General features: G+C 47.1%; 1 protein-coding gene across 1 annotated transcript; it reads right to left on the bottom strand.

Annotated features, from left to right (window-relative positions):
- Nucleotides 1–6,131: 6,131 nt before the first annotated feature.
- Nucleotides 6,132–15,844, bottom strand: C1r (complement C1r). Its single transcript, XM_036180882.1, has 11 exons — nucleotides 15,679–15,844; nucleotides 14,788–15,016; nucleotides 12,999–13,191; nucleotides 12,503–12,649; nucleotides 12,207–12,403; nucleotides 11,782–11,929; nucleotides 11,470–11,591; nucleotides 10,106–10,184; nucleotides 9,635–9,790; nucleotides 7,794–7,868; nucleotides 6,132–7,400 (listed from the first exon to the last, which is right to left on the bottom strand). Coding segments are annotated over exons 1-11 (2,121 nt in total). The 5' UTR covers nucleotides 15,681–15,844; the 3' UTR covers nucleotides 6,132–6,627.
- Nucleotides 15,845–16,772: the final 928 nt, after the last annotated feature.

Below are 16,772 nucleotides of genomic sequence, written 5' to 3'. Positions count from 1 at the left end.
AGCACTGGCTGCTCTTATAGAAGACCTGGGTTTGATTCCTAGCACCCACATGGCAGCTCACAACCACTTGTAAGTCCAGTCCCAGGGATCCAATGCTCTTTTCTAACCTCCTTGTACCAGGCACATACATGGTACACAGACATACATGAAGGCAAAAACATCATACACATAAAATAATTAAAAAGTTTTTTTCCTCTTTGTAGCCTTGGCCATCTTGGAGCTCACTGAGGACCAGGCTGGCTTTGAACTTACAGAGATTCATCTGTCTCTGCCTCCCAAGTGCTGAGATTAAAGGTGTACGCCACCATCACCTGCTATCCAGTCCATTTGTGTAGTTAGAGTTTTCCTGCCTGGCCCAGTCAGGACAAATCTCTCTTATCCGCCAGTCCCACAGTCTCTCAGACCCAACCAAGAAAGCACACAGAGACTTACATTGTTTACAAACTGTATGGCTGTGGCAGGCTTCTTGTTATCTACTTTTTCTATCTTAAATTAACCCATTTCTGTTAGTCTATACTTTGCCACATGGCTTGTGGCTTACCGGTGTCTTTACACGTTGCTTTTCATGGCGGCAGCTGGCGGTTTCTCTCCCCAGCCTTCTACTTCCCAGAATTCTCTCCTCTCTTGTCCTGCCTATACTTCCTGCCTGGCCACTGGCCAATCAGAACTTTATTTACACAGAGCAATATCCACAGCACTTCCCCTTTTCTTTTTTTTTTTTTTTTTAAGGAAGGTTTTAACTTTTACATAGTACAATTACATATAACAAAACAATTATCAAGCAAGAATTACAGTTACAATATTAAAGAAGATATCCTATCTATCTTATATTTGTGAGTCTAAAGTTTTATATCTAACTTATCTTGTATCATAACTGAGGAAATTATAACTATCTAGTCTTCAACCACATCAAAGACCTCAGAAGGACGTAATATTACCTGAGAACCGGGAGAAGGATGCAAACATTTTTCAGGAGTCTTGCAAGAGTAGACAGAGACAGCTGGCAGCCTGGACAGTCACCTAATGTTCCTTTGTAAAGTTGGGGCATTTGTCTTCAGCCCACAGGGCTAGAGTCTCTTGGTCACTTCTCTCAGTGTCCTGTAGAATGTCTGGCTGTTTCCTCTGCGAAGCAGGAACCTGAAGGACCATTTTGTCAAGCAAAGTTCAGTGGTCACCTTTCTATGGGTTCTGCACGTCCAGTCAGTCAATCAAGCAGTCCAGGCAAGAACAGTTTCTTGTCCAAATGGCTATTTTTGCCAAGGTGAAGATAAGATATGAAGTATCTTCAATGTCCATCCTCGTCTTTGAAGTAAATCCGGTGTTGCCAGAAGCAGACATGTCTCACTGTCCAGAAAGTCTAAATTTTAAAAGTATTTTAAATGCCATATTCTGAAGGTCTTTGAAGTATTTGAAGATTACCTATCTATCTGAAATATCTCTATGTATACCTAGAAGACTTAACTAATGTGGCTATGAGTATGATTATCATAGATGACTAATTATCAATCTATTTTTAATTATCCATTACAATTTAAAATGAGCTATATAAACATAATACCTTAAATATGAGTAGAAATATACACATAATATAACAAAATTAACTTTAAGTTTGTATCAATAGACTAAAATCTATACCAATGTAAAACATTTTAAACAAGTTGTTGTTCTTTAGAAGTAAGTTCCTTCCATAATCTACCCTTTCATCCTATTATATCTATATCATATCCCCTTTTCTTCTTTAGAAAGAGATCACATTTATAATCAACCTGCTTTAAAGAAAAATATTGTTTTTTCTCTGCCCCACACCAGAGGGCTCTTCTGATTTGGGACACGAGAATCTCTTAACCTTTTCTTTTAGCAATATGTCTGGGTTTAGAGAAGGAGTGAGCCAATTCCATCTCCAAAGCCAACTTGATAATTTTGGGAATGTGGGCGTAGTTTTTCTTACTACTTCCTGCTGGAGGGGGGCGCTGTATCTTATGGGGACACAAAGAAAATTTTAGGATTATGTAGTAGTCTGTGAGGGTGAACCTCTGAGCCAGTTGCCTTGAAACCATTTTGGATGTTGGATCATCTGGGCCATGGTGTCATTGGAGACCTTTCAGGTGGTCTTGGCTGATCAAACCTGATGTATCTTAATCTGGAACAAATTCACAGCCTCTGGCTTTCTGTGGAAACAAAAGCAGAGACTCTTTTCCAAAGCAACATATCCTTATATCCAAATTTTGAAGTCAAGGTACCTTTAAAATTTACATATTTGTTTAACTCAACAGCTTTTAAGATCAAATCTTTTTCTGTAGTTAAAAATCCCAAAGACAAGACAAACCAGATTTTCTGTGTAATATCCATCTTTGTAAGACTGAAACACCACTGTGGCTGCTGGCTCCACCCACCTCAGCTTCCCAACATGGCAGTGGGACAGTTTACCGCCAGCTCTGGGTCTGGAGCCATGTGTACTACCAACTATCAGAAGCAGTTCTATCAAAGCAGTGCATAGCCCAGAAACTTTTTTTCTTTTTTTAAACTAGCAAAGGCTAAATCTACCATGCAGCAGAGTAAAGTGTCGCTTGTAGACTCCTCATTCCCGCCACACTGCAGGTCAGACGCACACGCCAGGGACCCGCCATAGTAGCTGAAACCGGCAGGCTGCCGCTACCTTGAGAAAGACAACTAGGAAGCTGTTTTTAGCTCCGTCTTAGAATCTTTTTTCTCAGGTTTTAGGTGGAAATTCTTGCCGACACGTTGGACGCCATTTGTAGTTAGAGTTTTCCTGCCTGGCCACTGGCCAATCAGAACTTTATTTACACAGAGCGATATCCACAGCACATTTGTATTTTGCAAATTTAAGAAAATATTCTATTATTTATCTTATCTTAGTGTGTGTGTGGTGATATAGTATACACCCCAATAAAGCTTATCTGGGGACCAGAGGACAGAGCCAGCCACTAGATTAGACATAGAAGCCAGACAGTGATGGCACACATTCTTAATCCAATCACTCGGGTGACAGAGATCTGTCTGTATCTCTGTGAGTTCAAGGTCACACTGGGAACAGAGCCAGGCATGGTGGCACACACCTTTAATCCCAGTACTTGAGACCTCATGCCTTTGCTTAGAAAGCACACATGCCTTTAATCCAAGGAAATAAGATGGTAGGGTAGACTGAGGATTTTGTAGAGGTAAGGACTTGTGGCTGGCTTGCTCTGCTTCTTTGATCTTTCAGCTTTCGCTCCAATATCTGGCTCTGGGCTTTTTCCAATAATAAGACCATTTAGCGGTGTGCACCACCACTACCTGGCTCCTAAAAAAGTTTTTTAAATGGCTTAAAATTTCTCCCTTATTATGAAATGAATTAAGTAACTTACTCTGTATATAAAACAAGAAGATAAAATGAAACAAATTTGGGTCCAGCAGGATAGCTTTGTAGGTAAAAAGGACCTGCTGCCAAGCCTGAAGACCAGAGTTCAAATCCTGGAAGGCACACAATGGACGAAGAGAACTGACTCCTGCAAGTTATCCTTTGACTTCTACATGTTAGAGTCCTGGAGAATTCCCACAAATCAGCAATCAGCAAAAGTGTTTATTATCTTGGGAAAGTTTCCAGTATACTGGGGCTGGTCATCAACACAAAGGCGGAATGGCACCCAGAGAGGAGCTAACAGGTTCCTTTCAAGCACAGCCAAGGGGAAGTCCTAGAGCAGCTAGGTCACTTTAGATACGATTGGCTTAAGCAAGTGACAATCATATTAGTACGTTCTAATTGGCCAGGACTAGCAAGGGCTGGTTAAGGCTACAGCTTTTCCATTTTGGGGCAGGCCTGGACAAGTGCCAGGCTTTGTCCTTATTTGGTTATCTGCTGACTGTGGCTCAGTCCTGATCTGGTACTGAGGTACTAGGGCCTCCTCCTTGCTGTTGGGGATGTTGGACGTTGTCCTTTGTTTGTTGCTCTTTAGAAACTGCCTACTCAGTCTCAGGAAACTGAAAGTGAGGCCTGATCCCTGAGAGACGACTGAGCAGCCTGTTATAGCATCTGCTTGTTTCTGTCACTACACATGTGCCATGGTAAATGAACACACACACACACACACACACACACACACACACACACACACAGAAAGAGAGATAGATAGAGAGAGAGAGAGAGAGAAGAGAGAGAATAAATAAATGTAAAAAGAAAAAACAAGTTTGTTCAAAGCCACCTATATACTATCTTTTTTAAAATTATTTTTTGAAAAAGATGTTTATATTTTTGTTTTATATGTATGAATGTTTAAATATATGACTGTGCACCACATGCATGCTTGGTGCCTGTGGAGGCAAGAAGAGGGCATCAGATTCTCTGGAACTGGAGTTATAGATGGTTGTGAGCTGTAGTGGGTAGCCATTTTAGCCTTGGCCTGGAAGTTCCAACCCCCACTGAGGCTTCGGTAATGGTCACGCCTACAAGATGGGGCCGAGAGAGGACGCTGAAGACCCAGGATCCAATTGAGAGGGATTTTTTGGTGCCTGGACCCTAGACGCTGGAGGTAGACCGAGTAGAGTTCTCCAGAGAATACCGCAGGACTGCGCCATACCTTTTCCAGACCCTACAACCTACCTATCCCTTCATTTGTAAGTTATGCCACAAAATAAACCTCCCTTTTAACTATGTGGAGTGGCCTTAATAATTTCACTGATAGTGAGCTACCACATGGGTGCTGAGAACTGAACCCAGGTCCTCTGCAAGAGCAACAAGTGCTCTCAACCACTGAGCATCTCTCCAGCCTGCTTTGCATTGTTTGTTCTTAAGTATGAGGCCAAGGTCCTTCTAAGTGGGGAGAGTTTGGCAAGGAAGGACTTGTATGGTACTGTTGTTGGGAGTGTACCAACATTTACTCTCCCTAGATAGGGAATTAATGACAGACCAAAGTCAGGATATCCTGCAAGTCTAATTGCTGAACTAATGAGTTTATACGGGAGAATAGGTCTGGGGTTGCTTACAGGAATAAGAACAACTCAAAGCAGCTGCATTGCTGACAGTTTACCCCAGCATGAGTGACAGCTCATGAAAGCTGCAACCCAGGAACTCACTGCAGGACTTGGAGGCATCTCTGCTCAGCTGAGCTTCCTCCAAGCAGCTTGGCTGGTCTGAGCAGCCTCAGCTGTCCTCATTGCTTGTATAACCTGGGGAGGAAGAAGCCTGCTTCATCTGGCCAATGTCAGAGACTTCCTGAGGCTTTTGAGTTGTTTACTTCCTGAGTTTTTAAGAGCCTCCCTTTAGAACTTTCTCCTTTCCTTCCTTTTTCTCTCCTCCTTGAAGCAGGTTTTATATGGCTTGTGCTGGTTTCAAACTGGCTATGCAGCCAAGAATGACCTTGGATTTGTGTTCCCCCTGCCTCTGCTTCTTAAATGCTGGCATTACAGGCGTGTACTATGCTTGGAGAATCATCAGTTTTCTTTAGTCAGAGGAAAATAGACCAGTGAATAAGTGCATTAATCAGCTTTTCATTATTGTAACAAAATACACGAAAACAATCACCTTACAAGAAAGACTGACCTAGAGAGATGGCTCAGTGGTTAAGAGCACTGGCTACTCTTGCCGAGGATGCAGGGTTGGTTCCCAGACCACATGGCAGCTCATAAGTATGTGTAACTCTAGTCTCAAGGGATCCAGTGCCTTCTTCTGGTTTCTGGGGGACTGCATGAATGTGGTGCACAGGCAAAATACCCATATATGTTAAATAACAATTTAAGAGGAAGAACACTTTATTTTTATTTCAAATATATATATATATATGTATATATATATATGTATATATATACACACACACACACACACACATATATATATATATTTGCCCAGAGCTGAGGATCGAACCCAGTGCCTTGTGCTTGCTAGGCATGTGCTCTACCACTGAGCTAAATCCCCAACCCCTCAAAATATTTTTAGTCAACTGGGTATGGTGGCACACATCTGTAGCCTCAGCTCTTGGGATGCTGAGGGCGGAGGACTTCTTGGCCTATGAATTTGAGACCAGCCTAGTCTCAATATACAGTATAGTAAGAACTTGTCTCAAATGATAACTGATTCAACTTGGAGACACAAATTCACATCATTCTTCCTCAAGGAGAATGTAGTAACAAGACGCTGATGTGTTTAAAAAGCTTTTAATTTTCAAATATGCTCAAGAAAAACCAGGACTTTCTTCATATCATACAATCAAGACAAAAATATAGACTAGTACTTTAATTATATATGTGTATGTGGGTATGTGCAGGTGTCTGAAGAGTCGAAGGCCTTGGGCCTCCTGTGGAGCTGGTGTTAGAGGCAGTTGTGAGCCATATGACAGGGGTGCTGGAAATCAAACTATATTGTCTGCAAGAACAGTCCATTCCTTACCAGGAGCCATCTCTCCACCCGACATTGTTAACCCTGAGCCTTAGGCAGGAGGACTGTAAATTTTAGGACAGCCTGGGCTACATAGTCTATGTTGAAATCAACACACCAGAATGTTGGGGCTATAGAAAAGACAGTTTATTCTACACACTGTCTGTGATTTTAATATGGGATCATGGTGGTTACCAATAATCGGTCAGATAATTTTTTAATACACTACACACTGGATTCTGACCTAGTGAACTCTGGGTTCAGTCTTCCTCTCCCATCTCTTTCTTGATCCAGTCAACATAATTGAGTATCTTGGTGTAAAAGCCATATCCATCACCACACCCAATGCCCCAGGACACGATGCCTGTGGCGATCCAGATATCACGATCTCGGTCCCTAACTGCAAAAACACCTCCACTGTCCCCCTGGCAGGCATCATGCTTTAGAGCTGGGTCCCCAGAACAGAACATATTCTGAGAAAACACATCATTACTCTTCTTGGTCTGGAGCCATCGCTGGCATGCCTCTCTTACAGCTACAGGCAGGCGGACAAACCGGAGGTTAAAAGCAATTTTATCTTCGGTTATCCCAAAGCCACTGACATAACCCATGAGGCCTTCATCATAGAAGGTCTCATCGTCAGGGAGACAGATGGGGAGGAGGTTGGGACCCAGTGTGACAGGGTTTTCCAGCTCCAGCAGGGCGATGTCTCCTTCAAAATTGTTGGGCTCATCTTGGCGGTAGTCGGGATGGACAATGACCCTACGGACCGGGTGGTGTCCCAGTTTTTTGATCTCTTCCACGTTTATGTGGCCCAGGAAAACATCTTTACTGGCGTTGTTCTGTCTGTTGTTGTGTTCCTTGGGGTAGATGGTGTGGGCTGCAGTCACGACCCAGCGGTCTCCGAGCAGGGCCCCGCCCCCTCGCCCGTGGATGTTGGTGAACGCCTGCCAGGGGAAGTTGCCGGGTTTGGCTTTCTGCCCTCCGATGATGCGTTGCTTCTCTGTCACGGGGTTGACAGGCTTCCCACACACTGCAGAGAGATGGGGAATGAGGACCAGTCAGCCCCAGGTCCCGCCCTTCTTCCCTCCTTGGCTCGGTTTCCCACCCTCTATCTTCCTGTTCCTATAGTGCATTCTATAGCCTATTCCTGGCGAACTCTCCTCATCCTTATTTATTCCTTCCCAGACTTTCCCTGAGTTTACTCTCCGATCCCTTGTCTATGTGAGCACCACACCTTCAGGACTAGTTGATTCTCTGTGCCTCTCTCCTGGGACCTTCATTCTCCTTCCCTTTCCTTCCACCTCACCGGCTTTCGCTTTGAGCTAAGGGATCGCCTCACTTGGCTTCCCTTCTCTGCTCCACGGTTCTCCTAAGGCCCCGCCTGCAATACTGCAAACCACAGCTGGGACCGCGCAGTATTTACCTGGCAGACACCGCGGCATTTTCTCCCCTTCTTCTGCATTCTTCCAAATTCCCTGCGCTGTGCAGGTATACATGCCTGCACACAAAAGGAGTTAGAATCAAGGCTGGAGGTGATGGGTCAGAAAAAGCAGGCAGCAGAGGCCATTGGACGCTGAGGGTACGTAGGAAGACAGAGAAAAGAGCCACCACATCATGGGTCAAAGTTGACTGGTTCAATCTAGACAGACATAGAAAAGTATTAAGAGACTTTGCACACATATCTTGTCTTATTGTTGGGTGAAAAAAGAATGCTTGACTATATATATTTGGGGTCACACCTATTTGTGAAAGCAGATTCACACACTGGAAGGAAGCTAGCCAAAGCTTATCAGTGAGGCATCTTGGTAGCAGGATTATAGATAATAATGCCAGGTCCTCCTTCACTATCTCTCTCTCCAGGTTTCATTGTTTAGCACAGGTTGGCCTTGAATTTGCTAAGATGCTCAAGCTGGCCTTGAACTCTCCATCCTTCTGCCACAGTCACCAAGGTGCTGGCATTCCGGGAGTGCAGCAGCACACCCAGCAGGAGCTACATCTTCGCTGCTGACACTCTGCCCTGTTTGTTGCTGAGTATTTTATCTGTATTATCCCATCTTAACACTGGGGCACTTTCAAGTGTGTGTTGTCTTCATTTTAAAACTAGGAAATTAAGATTAAGCCCAATTCCCCTCCCTCTCTCCCTCCCTCCCTCCCTCTCTCTCTCTCCTTCCTTCTCTCCCTCCCTCTCTCCCTTCCTTCTATGTTGAAGATGTAGCTCAGGGACTCTCACATGGTAGGCAAGTGCATTACCCCTGAGCAATATCCTCAGTCTTGGATTTTTTCTTTTTAATTTAAAGAGAAATTTAAATTTTGGTTAGATGTGATGGCATATACCTATAATCCTAGCTCTTGGGATATAAAAGCAGGAAGATTCAGTGTTTAAAATCATCCTTGGCTACACAGTGAATTTGAGGAGAGAGAGAGAGAGAGAGAGAGAGAGAGAGAGAGAGAGAGGAGAGAGATCGGATATTAACAAATGGGCAGGCTGGGACCATAGCTCAGTGGTAAGAGTGCCTCAGAGAGACCCTAGGTTTAATCTCCATGACCACAGTAAACCAACCAACCCATAGACGAGTTTGAGAAGCATTAAGTAAACCCAAATGCAAAAGATCACAGCACAAGAGCCTGAGAGAGGGCATTTCACTGTAAATGTGATGGTGGTGATGGTGACGGCGGTCATGGTGGTGTAGTGTTGCTATTTATTATTAATGGTAGAGTTGGTGGCAATGACTTTATTGGTATTGCTAATGAATGGATATGGTGGAGACAGTGTGGATGTGGTGATAATAGTGATGGCCATGATGGTGATAATTTGTTTTGGGAACAGTGATGGTGGTTTTGGCAATGGTAATGTGGTAGTGGAGATTGTTGATGTTGGTAATGGTGGTGGTAGTATCAGTGTGGTGGTGATGTTGGTGTTGGTGGTGCTGGTGTTGGTATGATGGTGGTGACTGTTGGTGTTGGAAGTGACGATGATGATGATGATGATGGTATTGGTGGTATGTCATTGTTGGTGGGTGATGGCACTGTTGCTGGCAGTGGTAGTATTGGTAATGGTTATAGTAGTGAGAGGGAGCTGATGGATTATGAGATTCAAGTCTTTGTTTTCCATCAGCTTGGGTGCCCTTTTCTCAAACCTATTAGACTTTTTTGGCATTGCAATTTAGGATCCTTCAGCCAGTTCCTAGGACTCTATTGAAGAAATTTCACCGTCCTTCACAGCCATAAAGAGGACTGAGGACTGTGATGAGCATCAGTTCCTACCTCGAACAGACTCACTGCTGCCAGCTCTGGTCTTCATCTTATAATATGGTTCATGGCAGGAATATTGGATACTGGCTTCATAGGTGTTCACGCCTCTTGTGGTGATGTAGCGGAAGTCCCCATTAGGCAGGCTTCGGGGCTGCCCACAGTCCTTGACTTAGAGAGAACACAGAGTTGTAAAGGAGAGGAGGCCACTTGCATAGAAACCTTGTCCAGAGTGTGAGCTGTCTCAGAGAGTGTGGTCAGTGGGGTGGACACTTGCAATGGAAGGAGTGAAATTCAGTTCTGGCAGAGCCCATCAGGCCAGAGATGAGGACTTAACTTTCTGAGATGGGCCTTGAACTTTAAAGGACAAGCCAAGAGCTAGGACCCTGCAGATGAGACTTTGAATTCTTTCTCCCTCCCAGCTCAGGTCTAAAGTCTAAGAGATGGCAGGTCCCTAGGGGCAGAGACATCCAATTCGTGACTTACTCTTGCACCTGGGCATGGCACGATGCCATGTGCCATCATCCTGGCAAACAGCTGTGAAGGAGAGCAGCGCCTGGTTTCCCTGTCAGAGGGGAAATTAGACCAACCATCAGCACACAGCTCCCCTCCCCACAATGCACACGGCATGTAAAGAATGTGGTGACCGGTGTGGTGTCCATCTCTTAGACCACAGGGCCTGAGAGATGTGGCTCCTCCCTCCTCCCTAACTAGTGCTCTCAAGCCAGGGCTATAGATAGGCTACTAAGTTCCAAAGCAGAAAGTCACAGCAAGGCTCACTGGTAGATTCAATAACCTTTTTAGATTCTTGCCTGCTTCCACAAATTGTAATAAAAAACCTGTCCCCCCCCTCTCCATTGTAATAAAAAAGCAAACAAGTCAGGACTGTATTTTTGTATCAAAACAAAGACCATTTCCTGGAGCAGACCTCGGCTTCTCACTCTTTTGCCCTGAAATGCCCTCCCAGCCAGGGTCTGCACCACATTCTCTCCTACATGGCAGTTTTCTTAAAATCAAGGGCTTTCCCTCAAATCCTAGTGCTGACTGGCCACTTTCATAGGTGTTTAATATGATGATGTAGCAGGTGAATGGAGAGGGCACAGACCCCAAGGTGGCATTCTCTTGATAGTATTGGAAAATATGAACTTGTTTTTGAGATGGGGCCTTGTTGTACAGCCTAGGCTGGCCTGGAACTAGCTCTGCAGCCCAGGCTGGTCTCAAGTTCATGGTGTTCTGCTTTAGCACCCTGAGTGCATGATACAGGTATATACCACCACCTCAGCTCTGCCGCCGCCACCACACCTGGCCGGAATAACTTAAGAGCAAGAATAAGATGGGCCTCAGGGCATCTTGTCATCCCAGGACCCAGCAAGTGGAGGCAGGAGGACAGAGTTTGAATCCAGCCTGGTCTACACAGTGAGACCGACTGTCATCATTACGCCTCTCCTACCTACTTAACTTCTTCATCAGTCTGCAGGCAAAGTTGATTCCATTTTTCTTCTTTACGGTACTGGGCATTGAACCTAGGGCCATCTGCCTGCTAGGCAAACACTCTGCTGCTGCGCCATATCCCAGCCTTCTCTTTTGCTTTTAACTTTGAGACAAGGTTTCATTGAGTCACCCAGGTTGGCCCTGAACTTGCTCTGTAGCCTAGATGGACCTTGAACCTCAGCCCCTTTTCTGTGTAGTCAGATCGGACAGCAGGTGGACTGGTACTTCCAGCTCCACCCTCGAAGGCCCCTTCTGAGTCTACAGTACCAAAGATCAGACGATCTTAGTTGTCGCCCCCCGACCCCTTGGGCACCCAGGGGGCACCGGGAGGGTCTCTCCTGTCAGCCCCAGCCTCTCACCTCCACGAGCTGGTAGCCTTGTTTACAGGTAACAATGAAGTAATCCCGGAACTGGTACTGCGGCTGCGGTTCCTGGATGATGGTGAACTCATCTAGGGCCTTGGGTTGGGGGCACTTGATGACTGTGGGTGGTGCCAGAGGGCATGTTCACATCAGAGCCGTTTGTCCTTCCTTCCCCCCACTGTCCCTCATTATTGGCAGGAAGTGAGGTGCTTAGATACTTTAGTTGTAGGGGCTGGAACTGAACCCAGGGACTCATGCATGTCAGACAGGAGTTTTACCAGTAAGCCACGCTCGGCATAACCCTCTTACTTTCAGTGGTGTAGTGAAGCTTCCAGCCTCGACTGTCCCCTGACTCATCGGTGAAGAACAGCAGATCCACTGCATTGCTGCTGGTGTCGAGGTCTGGAGGCCTCCGACTTCCACAGAATTCGCCCAAGTTCTTCCCGTTAGCGTAGATCTGATGGGAAGAGGCGGGGAGGTTGATGTTATTTCTCCAGAGGGTTCATTTTTACACATGGCCTCTTGGGTATCAGCCTACCTGGTGTATGTTCCTAACTGCAGGTGAACAATGACCCCCTCCCCCCAGCCCCAGGACCCACTGACTGTTGTGTGGGAGCTGTTCTAGACCTCTGTGATGCTGGTCAGCAATGCTACTCAGTCAGAGGACCCAGGAAGAAGCAGGGGCCCATGGAGCCATGTGGATATACGAAGGAGAGTGTAAAGTATAGCTGTACCTGGAGCTGGTCATAGGGACAGTGTACTTGCTGGTGGTCATCAATTTCGAAAGGATCCAGGAACTTGAGGTGCACCGTGAGACCCCGCTCTACCCGGATACTGTAGTTGCAGCGCAGATCCGGTGGGTAGGGCTGAGGGTATTCAAGGCTGGAGACATAGCCCGAGGGCTCTGTGTACAGCCCACTGCTACACTCAGCTATGAGAGCAGAACCAGACAGGTCATGAGGGCTCTGAGGTTGGTCCAGCAAGCCTCTGCTCAGTCCTTGCCCACCCTCTCACCCCCTCTCTGCCTCACCCTGACAGGATCGTCCGTCTTTCTGAAGCTCATAGCCTGGACGGCAGGAACAGAAGTAGCCTCCAAGATAGTTGTGGCACAGGTGTTGGCATTGGGGCAGGTAGCCCCCTTCCACTGAGTTGACCTGGGATGCACATTCATCACGATCTGGAAGGGATTCCAGAAGGAAGGGTTAGGTTCCTATCCCGAGACTTCTGGGATCAGACGTACTATTGTTGTGCCATGGCATGGGGTCTTCTGTCCAGATACTTCCGTGTGGTTCTTTCTCAAAGAGTCATGTACCAGAAGCCAGGAGACAAAGTCCACTTCTGGCCTCCACACCTCCCTAATGCTCTCTGGGAACTGCTAGGTAGCAGGAGAACCCAGATTGTCAGACCCCATCTTGCTGAGGGAAATAAGGAAGGGCAGGCTTCTGGGTTCCTTGGGTTCAAGCTTGTCCCCTACCCACTCCTGTGATTGAGGCCAGCAAGAAGGGCTGGCCCCAGGGACCACTCACCCACAGCCTGGTAGTAGGCCAGGAAACCCCTGTAGAACATGAGGGTCCCATTCTCTTCATTGGAGAAGTCTGTGTGAAAGGTCAGCAGCATCTTGTTCCCCTGGGACATGAACTCCTTCTGTCCTGGGGGGTTGCCCAGGGGAGACCCCAGCTGCCCACAGAACCTCCCTAGAGTCTTCTTATCAGCAGAAATCTGTTGGAGGAAGGACAGCGAGGGAAGCCCTGCTAAGGAGCTTGGTCCCATGTGGCAGGCCAGTGAAGGGTCTCTCTCTCTTGCCTTGGATTGAATCATGACCTAATGTTACTACCTACAGATCTGGCTGCTATGGACACCTCCAGATGAGGCTTCTCTGGCCATCCCAGTCCTTCACTCATTTTTATTTATTTTTAGGTAGGAATTAGGCTGGCCTTGATGACATTTATTAATTTCTTTGTGTGTGTGTGTGTTGGGGGACAGGTTGCGGGGCATACACATGGAGCACAGATGACTTGCAGGAGTCAGGCCTTTTCCTCCAGTGTGGGCATCCTTGGCATTGAACTCAGGGTTGTCACACTTGGAGGCAAGTGCCTTTACCCACCCAGCCATCTCTCCAGCCCTAGACTGTGGTTGAACTTGTAATTCTTCTGTCTTCCCATCCCGACTGTTGACTCTTCACCTGCCACTCTGTGCCTGGTCATCTCCCTGCCGTGTTCTGCCCACCCCTCGGCTCCAATCTCACTCATTCCCACCACTTCCTGCCCCCCTTCCCCAGGAATCCTCGTCTCTAGGCCTTTATCATTCCTTCGTTCCTAGACTGGTCATCTTGGGTCTCTCATTGTCCCCTCTTCCTCTCCGCCCCACCTTTCCTTTTCCTCCTCGGTGGTGTTGAGAAAGTGGCTTGCCTTGAACTTGCTGTCTAGCGCAGACCGGTCTGAAACAGTCTAAGTCTCCCTAGTACTGGGATCACAGGAGTGTGCCACCACGCCCAGGTTTTTGTTTGCTTTGTGTTTTGTTTTCTGCTTTATTGTTCAAAAACCACGCTCAGCCCTGCCTCCTGATAGACCCAACTGAACATGGTAGTATGCTGGGTAGCCAGCAGCCTTGGCACTGGCCAGCATTGCCTGGCATCTTGACGGCTTTTCCTTAGTCTCCTCAATCTCTCAAGAGCAGAGGACACCTTCCTCACTAACTTCACCAGGTGCTGCCCCCTGTCCCCACGACACTTCTGACTTGTTGGGTCCTCTTTGTTGGGAAGAAGAGCAGTTTTCAGGTTGTTCAATCAGCCTCCAAGCTGCTACCCGAGAATGAGAGTGTGTGGCAGTGCACAGGCGCTGCTTGGATCCTGCCCTTCATCTTTCCTGGACATAGAAAGATGAGGCCAAGAAAGAAATCCTTTGAGGTACGGAGTAGAGGGGACCAAGACTTTTGTCCTCCCTGAAGGCCGAGTGTAACCTATCACATGTTTCATTTCCTCCTGTTCCTGATGAGGTAGGTAGCCATACAGGGAAACTGAGGCACAGCAATTTCCTAAAGGTCTTGCAGCTAGCCATCTCCTGACTCCTATACATAGTGAGATCTCCTGGAAACAATGAAACAAAACAAAACTCTTTCTCCTCCAACCATGATTCTCACTGGGGGCCTCAAAACCCACGAGTACGCCATCTATGGCACCAGGAACTCAAGGCCAATGTTTCTACAGAGCTGCACAAGGATAGGGTGTAGGCATATTGTCCAGGGTGTTTAGAGCGCAGACGTCCAGCTTCTTTGCCAGCTCAGCGTTTCCTCCTTCCCTCCCACCCTGACTCCTACCTTGACGTAGTCGTAGAAACAGCCCTCAGAAGGCTCCACGTCAAACTGCCGGAAGACGAGCTTCACCCTGTACCCTGGGGGGACTGTGATCACAGTGGTTGTCTCAATGTCGTTAGGGTAAGGCTTGGGATACAGAGGGGAGGACACCTCTCCATAGAGCTTCTGAGACATGTAGATGGAGCCTTCCACCCTGCAGAACAGGCTTACCAGAAGGAGGGCGAAGAGTTGCCTGTTAAAGAGAGAAGGGGGCCTTTGTGGGGCCGGAAGGGTGCAGCACCCTTGCCATTTGGGCTGTTGTGGGGCAAAGATGGGATGATTGAACTGCCCATCCTTCCCCTCTGTCCATTCTAGACTAAGTAGAGGTACTGTGAATGGGGGTAGCGCCAGCCTTTGCAGACCAGTGTCCAGTCCAGAGGTCACCAGGCTCCCATCATGCTTTCCTCCACAAACCAACTCTCTGCCCTCCTCCTTCATCTCCTTTGCTTCCTGGAATAAGACTGGCTAGAGATCAGCTAACTGAGGCTTTCAAAGGCTCCCAAGGCTTCAGCAAAGGCGTCTGGGAGAAACCCTTCACGGAGTCTAAGAAACACACATAGGGGATTCTCTCCTCATTCACAGGGTTCCCTCCCTCACTGTTACCCTGCTATGAGCCCAGAGTCAAGAAAAGAGGGGCAGCCCCAGCTCATGCCTAAGAGTCTGGTCCTTGGGAGGAGGGCTGAGGAACATGTCCTTGTATATGTGTGTGCACTGGAGACAGGAAATAGTGTTGTGTCCTTGTTTTTTTTTTTTTTAATTTAATTATTATTTTTTTAATAATGTGGGAGCATGCTTGCCTCCTGTGCCCAATCCCTCCCCACCCCCCCCCCCTTGGTGCCCATCAGCCTTACTCACATGTCTCAAGGCCAGTTTGTTTTGGGTCCTCAGCTCTCCTGAACAGTCAGTCTTCAGGCACTGTAAGTTGAAAGAGGGAGTGTGCATGCACAGGAGGAGAGCGGGAGGGAAGGACTGTGGCAGCGGAGGGGTGACCATTCCCTGAGGAATGTTGTAGGGAATGAACATTTGCATAAACAAAAAATTCTGACTTCCCAGTTTAGTTTTGTTTTTGAAATCCCCGTTGCTGGCGCCACCTGGTGGCCTACATGAGGAAGGACAGAGGAGATTGGATTTGATTTTTTTTTTTGAGCTGAGGATATAACCCAGGGCCTGTGCTTGCTAGGCAAGTGCTCTACCACTGAGCTAAATCCCCAAACCCCTGGATCTGAATTTTTCAGGACTGGAAACTTTTGGTTGGAGGTCCAGACTCCAGAGTTTCTGAATCTGATTAGCATTTTCTCGGAGACTTTCCTGGGGGCTGCTATCTGGGGTTTATTCGAGGTTCCTCTCCAAAGGCATCACGGGCCGCGAAGGCTATGCGTTCCTGTTGATCCTATTCTTGTTATTCTTCCTCACCTAGCAGCTGGGATGGCTAGCTGGAGCAGGAGGAGGATGGGTTTACCTGCATGGAGCCTTGGCCTGCACTGCTCACGAATGACATTTAGCCCTGGATGAGGGGTTGCTATGTCTCAGGACTCTAGAACAATGCTAAGCTTTGAGCACCCTCACACAACCGCCATCATGGAACTCGGGCTTGTCAATGAACTTAGATTTTATTGAAGACAGGGTAATCTGGTCAGTTTGGGTCCTCAGGGATACAATTGCTCAGTGCTTCAAGCCAAGGGTATGGCTGCAGATGGAGGGGTCATCATGTCCTGTTTAAAAATTTTGTTCCGCCAGGAGGTGGTGGCACATGCTTGTAATCCCAGCACTCTGGAGGCAGAGGCAGGTGGATCTCTGTGAGTTCGAGGCCAGCCTGGTCTACAATGAGAAACTCTGTCTCGAAACAAATAAACAAAAACAAAAACAAAAATTTGTTCCTGTGTCCACAGCACGGAATACCTTATGTTACTTTGTTCTGTGGCTGCGGAGGAGGCCTCCCAGTTCCTGTA

Source organism: Onychomys torridus, chromosome 3 (assembly GCF_903995425.1).
Source record: "Onychomys torridus chromosome 3, mOncTor1.1, whole genome shotgun sequence".
In the NCBI taxonomy this organism is placed as follows: Eukaryota; Metazoa; Chordata; class Mammalia; order Rodentia; family Cricetidae; genus Onychomys; species Onychomys torridus.
The sequence above is the reverse complement of the archived record's forward strand: the minus strand, read 5'-3'. Positions and strand labels throughout refer to the sequence as shown.

Excerpts from the sequence above, each read along its gene's own strand:
- C1r (XM_036180882.1), bottom strand. Across the intron at positions 11,930-12,206 it reads GTCCCTATGACCAGCTCCAG|ATCTACGCTAACGGGAAGAA; the intron begins GTACAGCTATAC and ends TCTTCCCATCAG. Across the intron at positions 9,791-10,105 it reads TGCCATGCCCAGGTGCAAGA|TCAAGGACTGTGGGCAGCCC; the intron begins GTAAGTCACGAA and ends GTTCTCTCTAAG.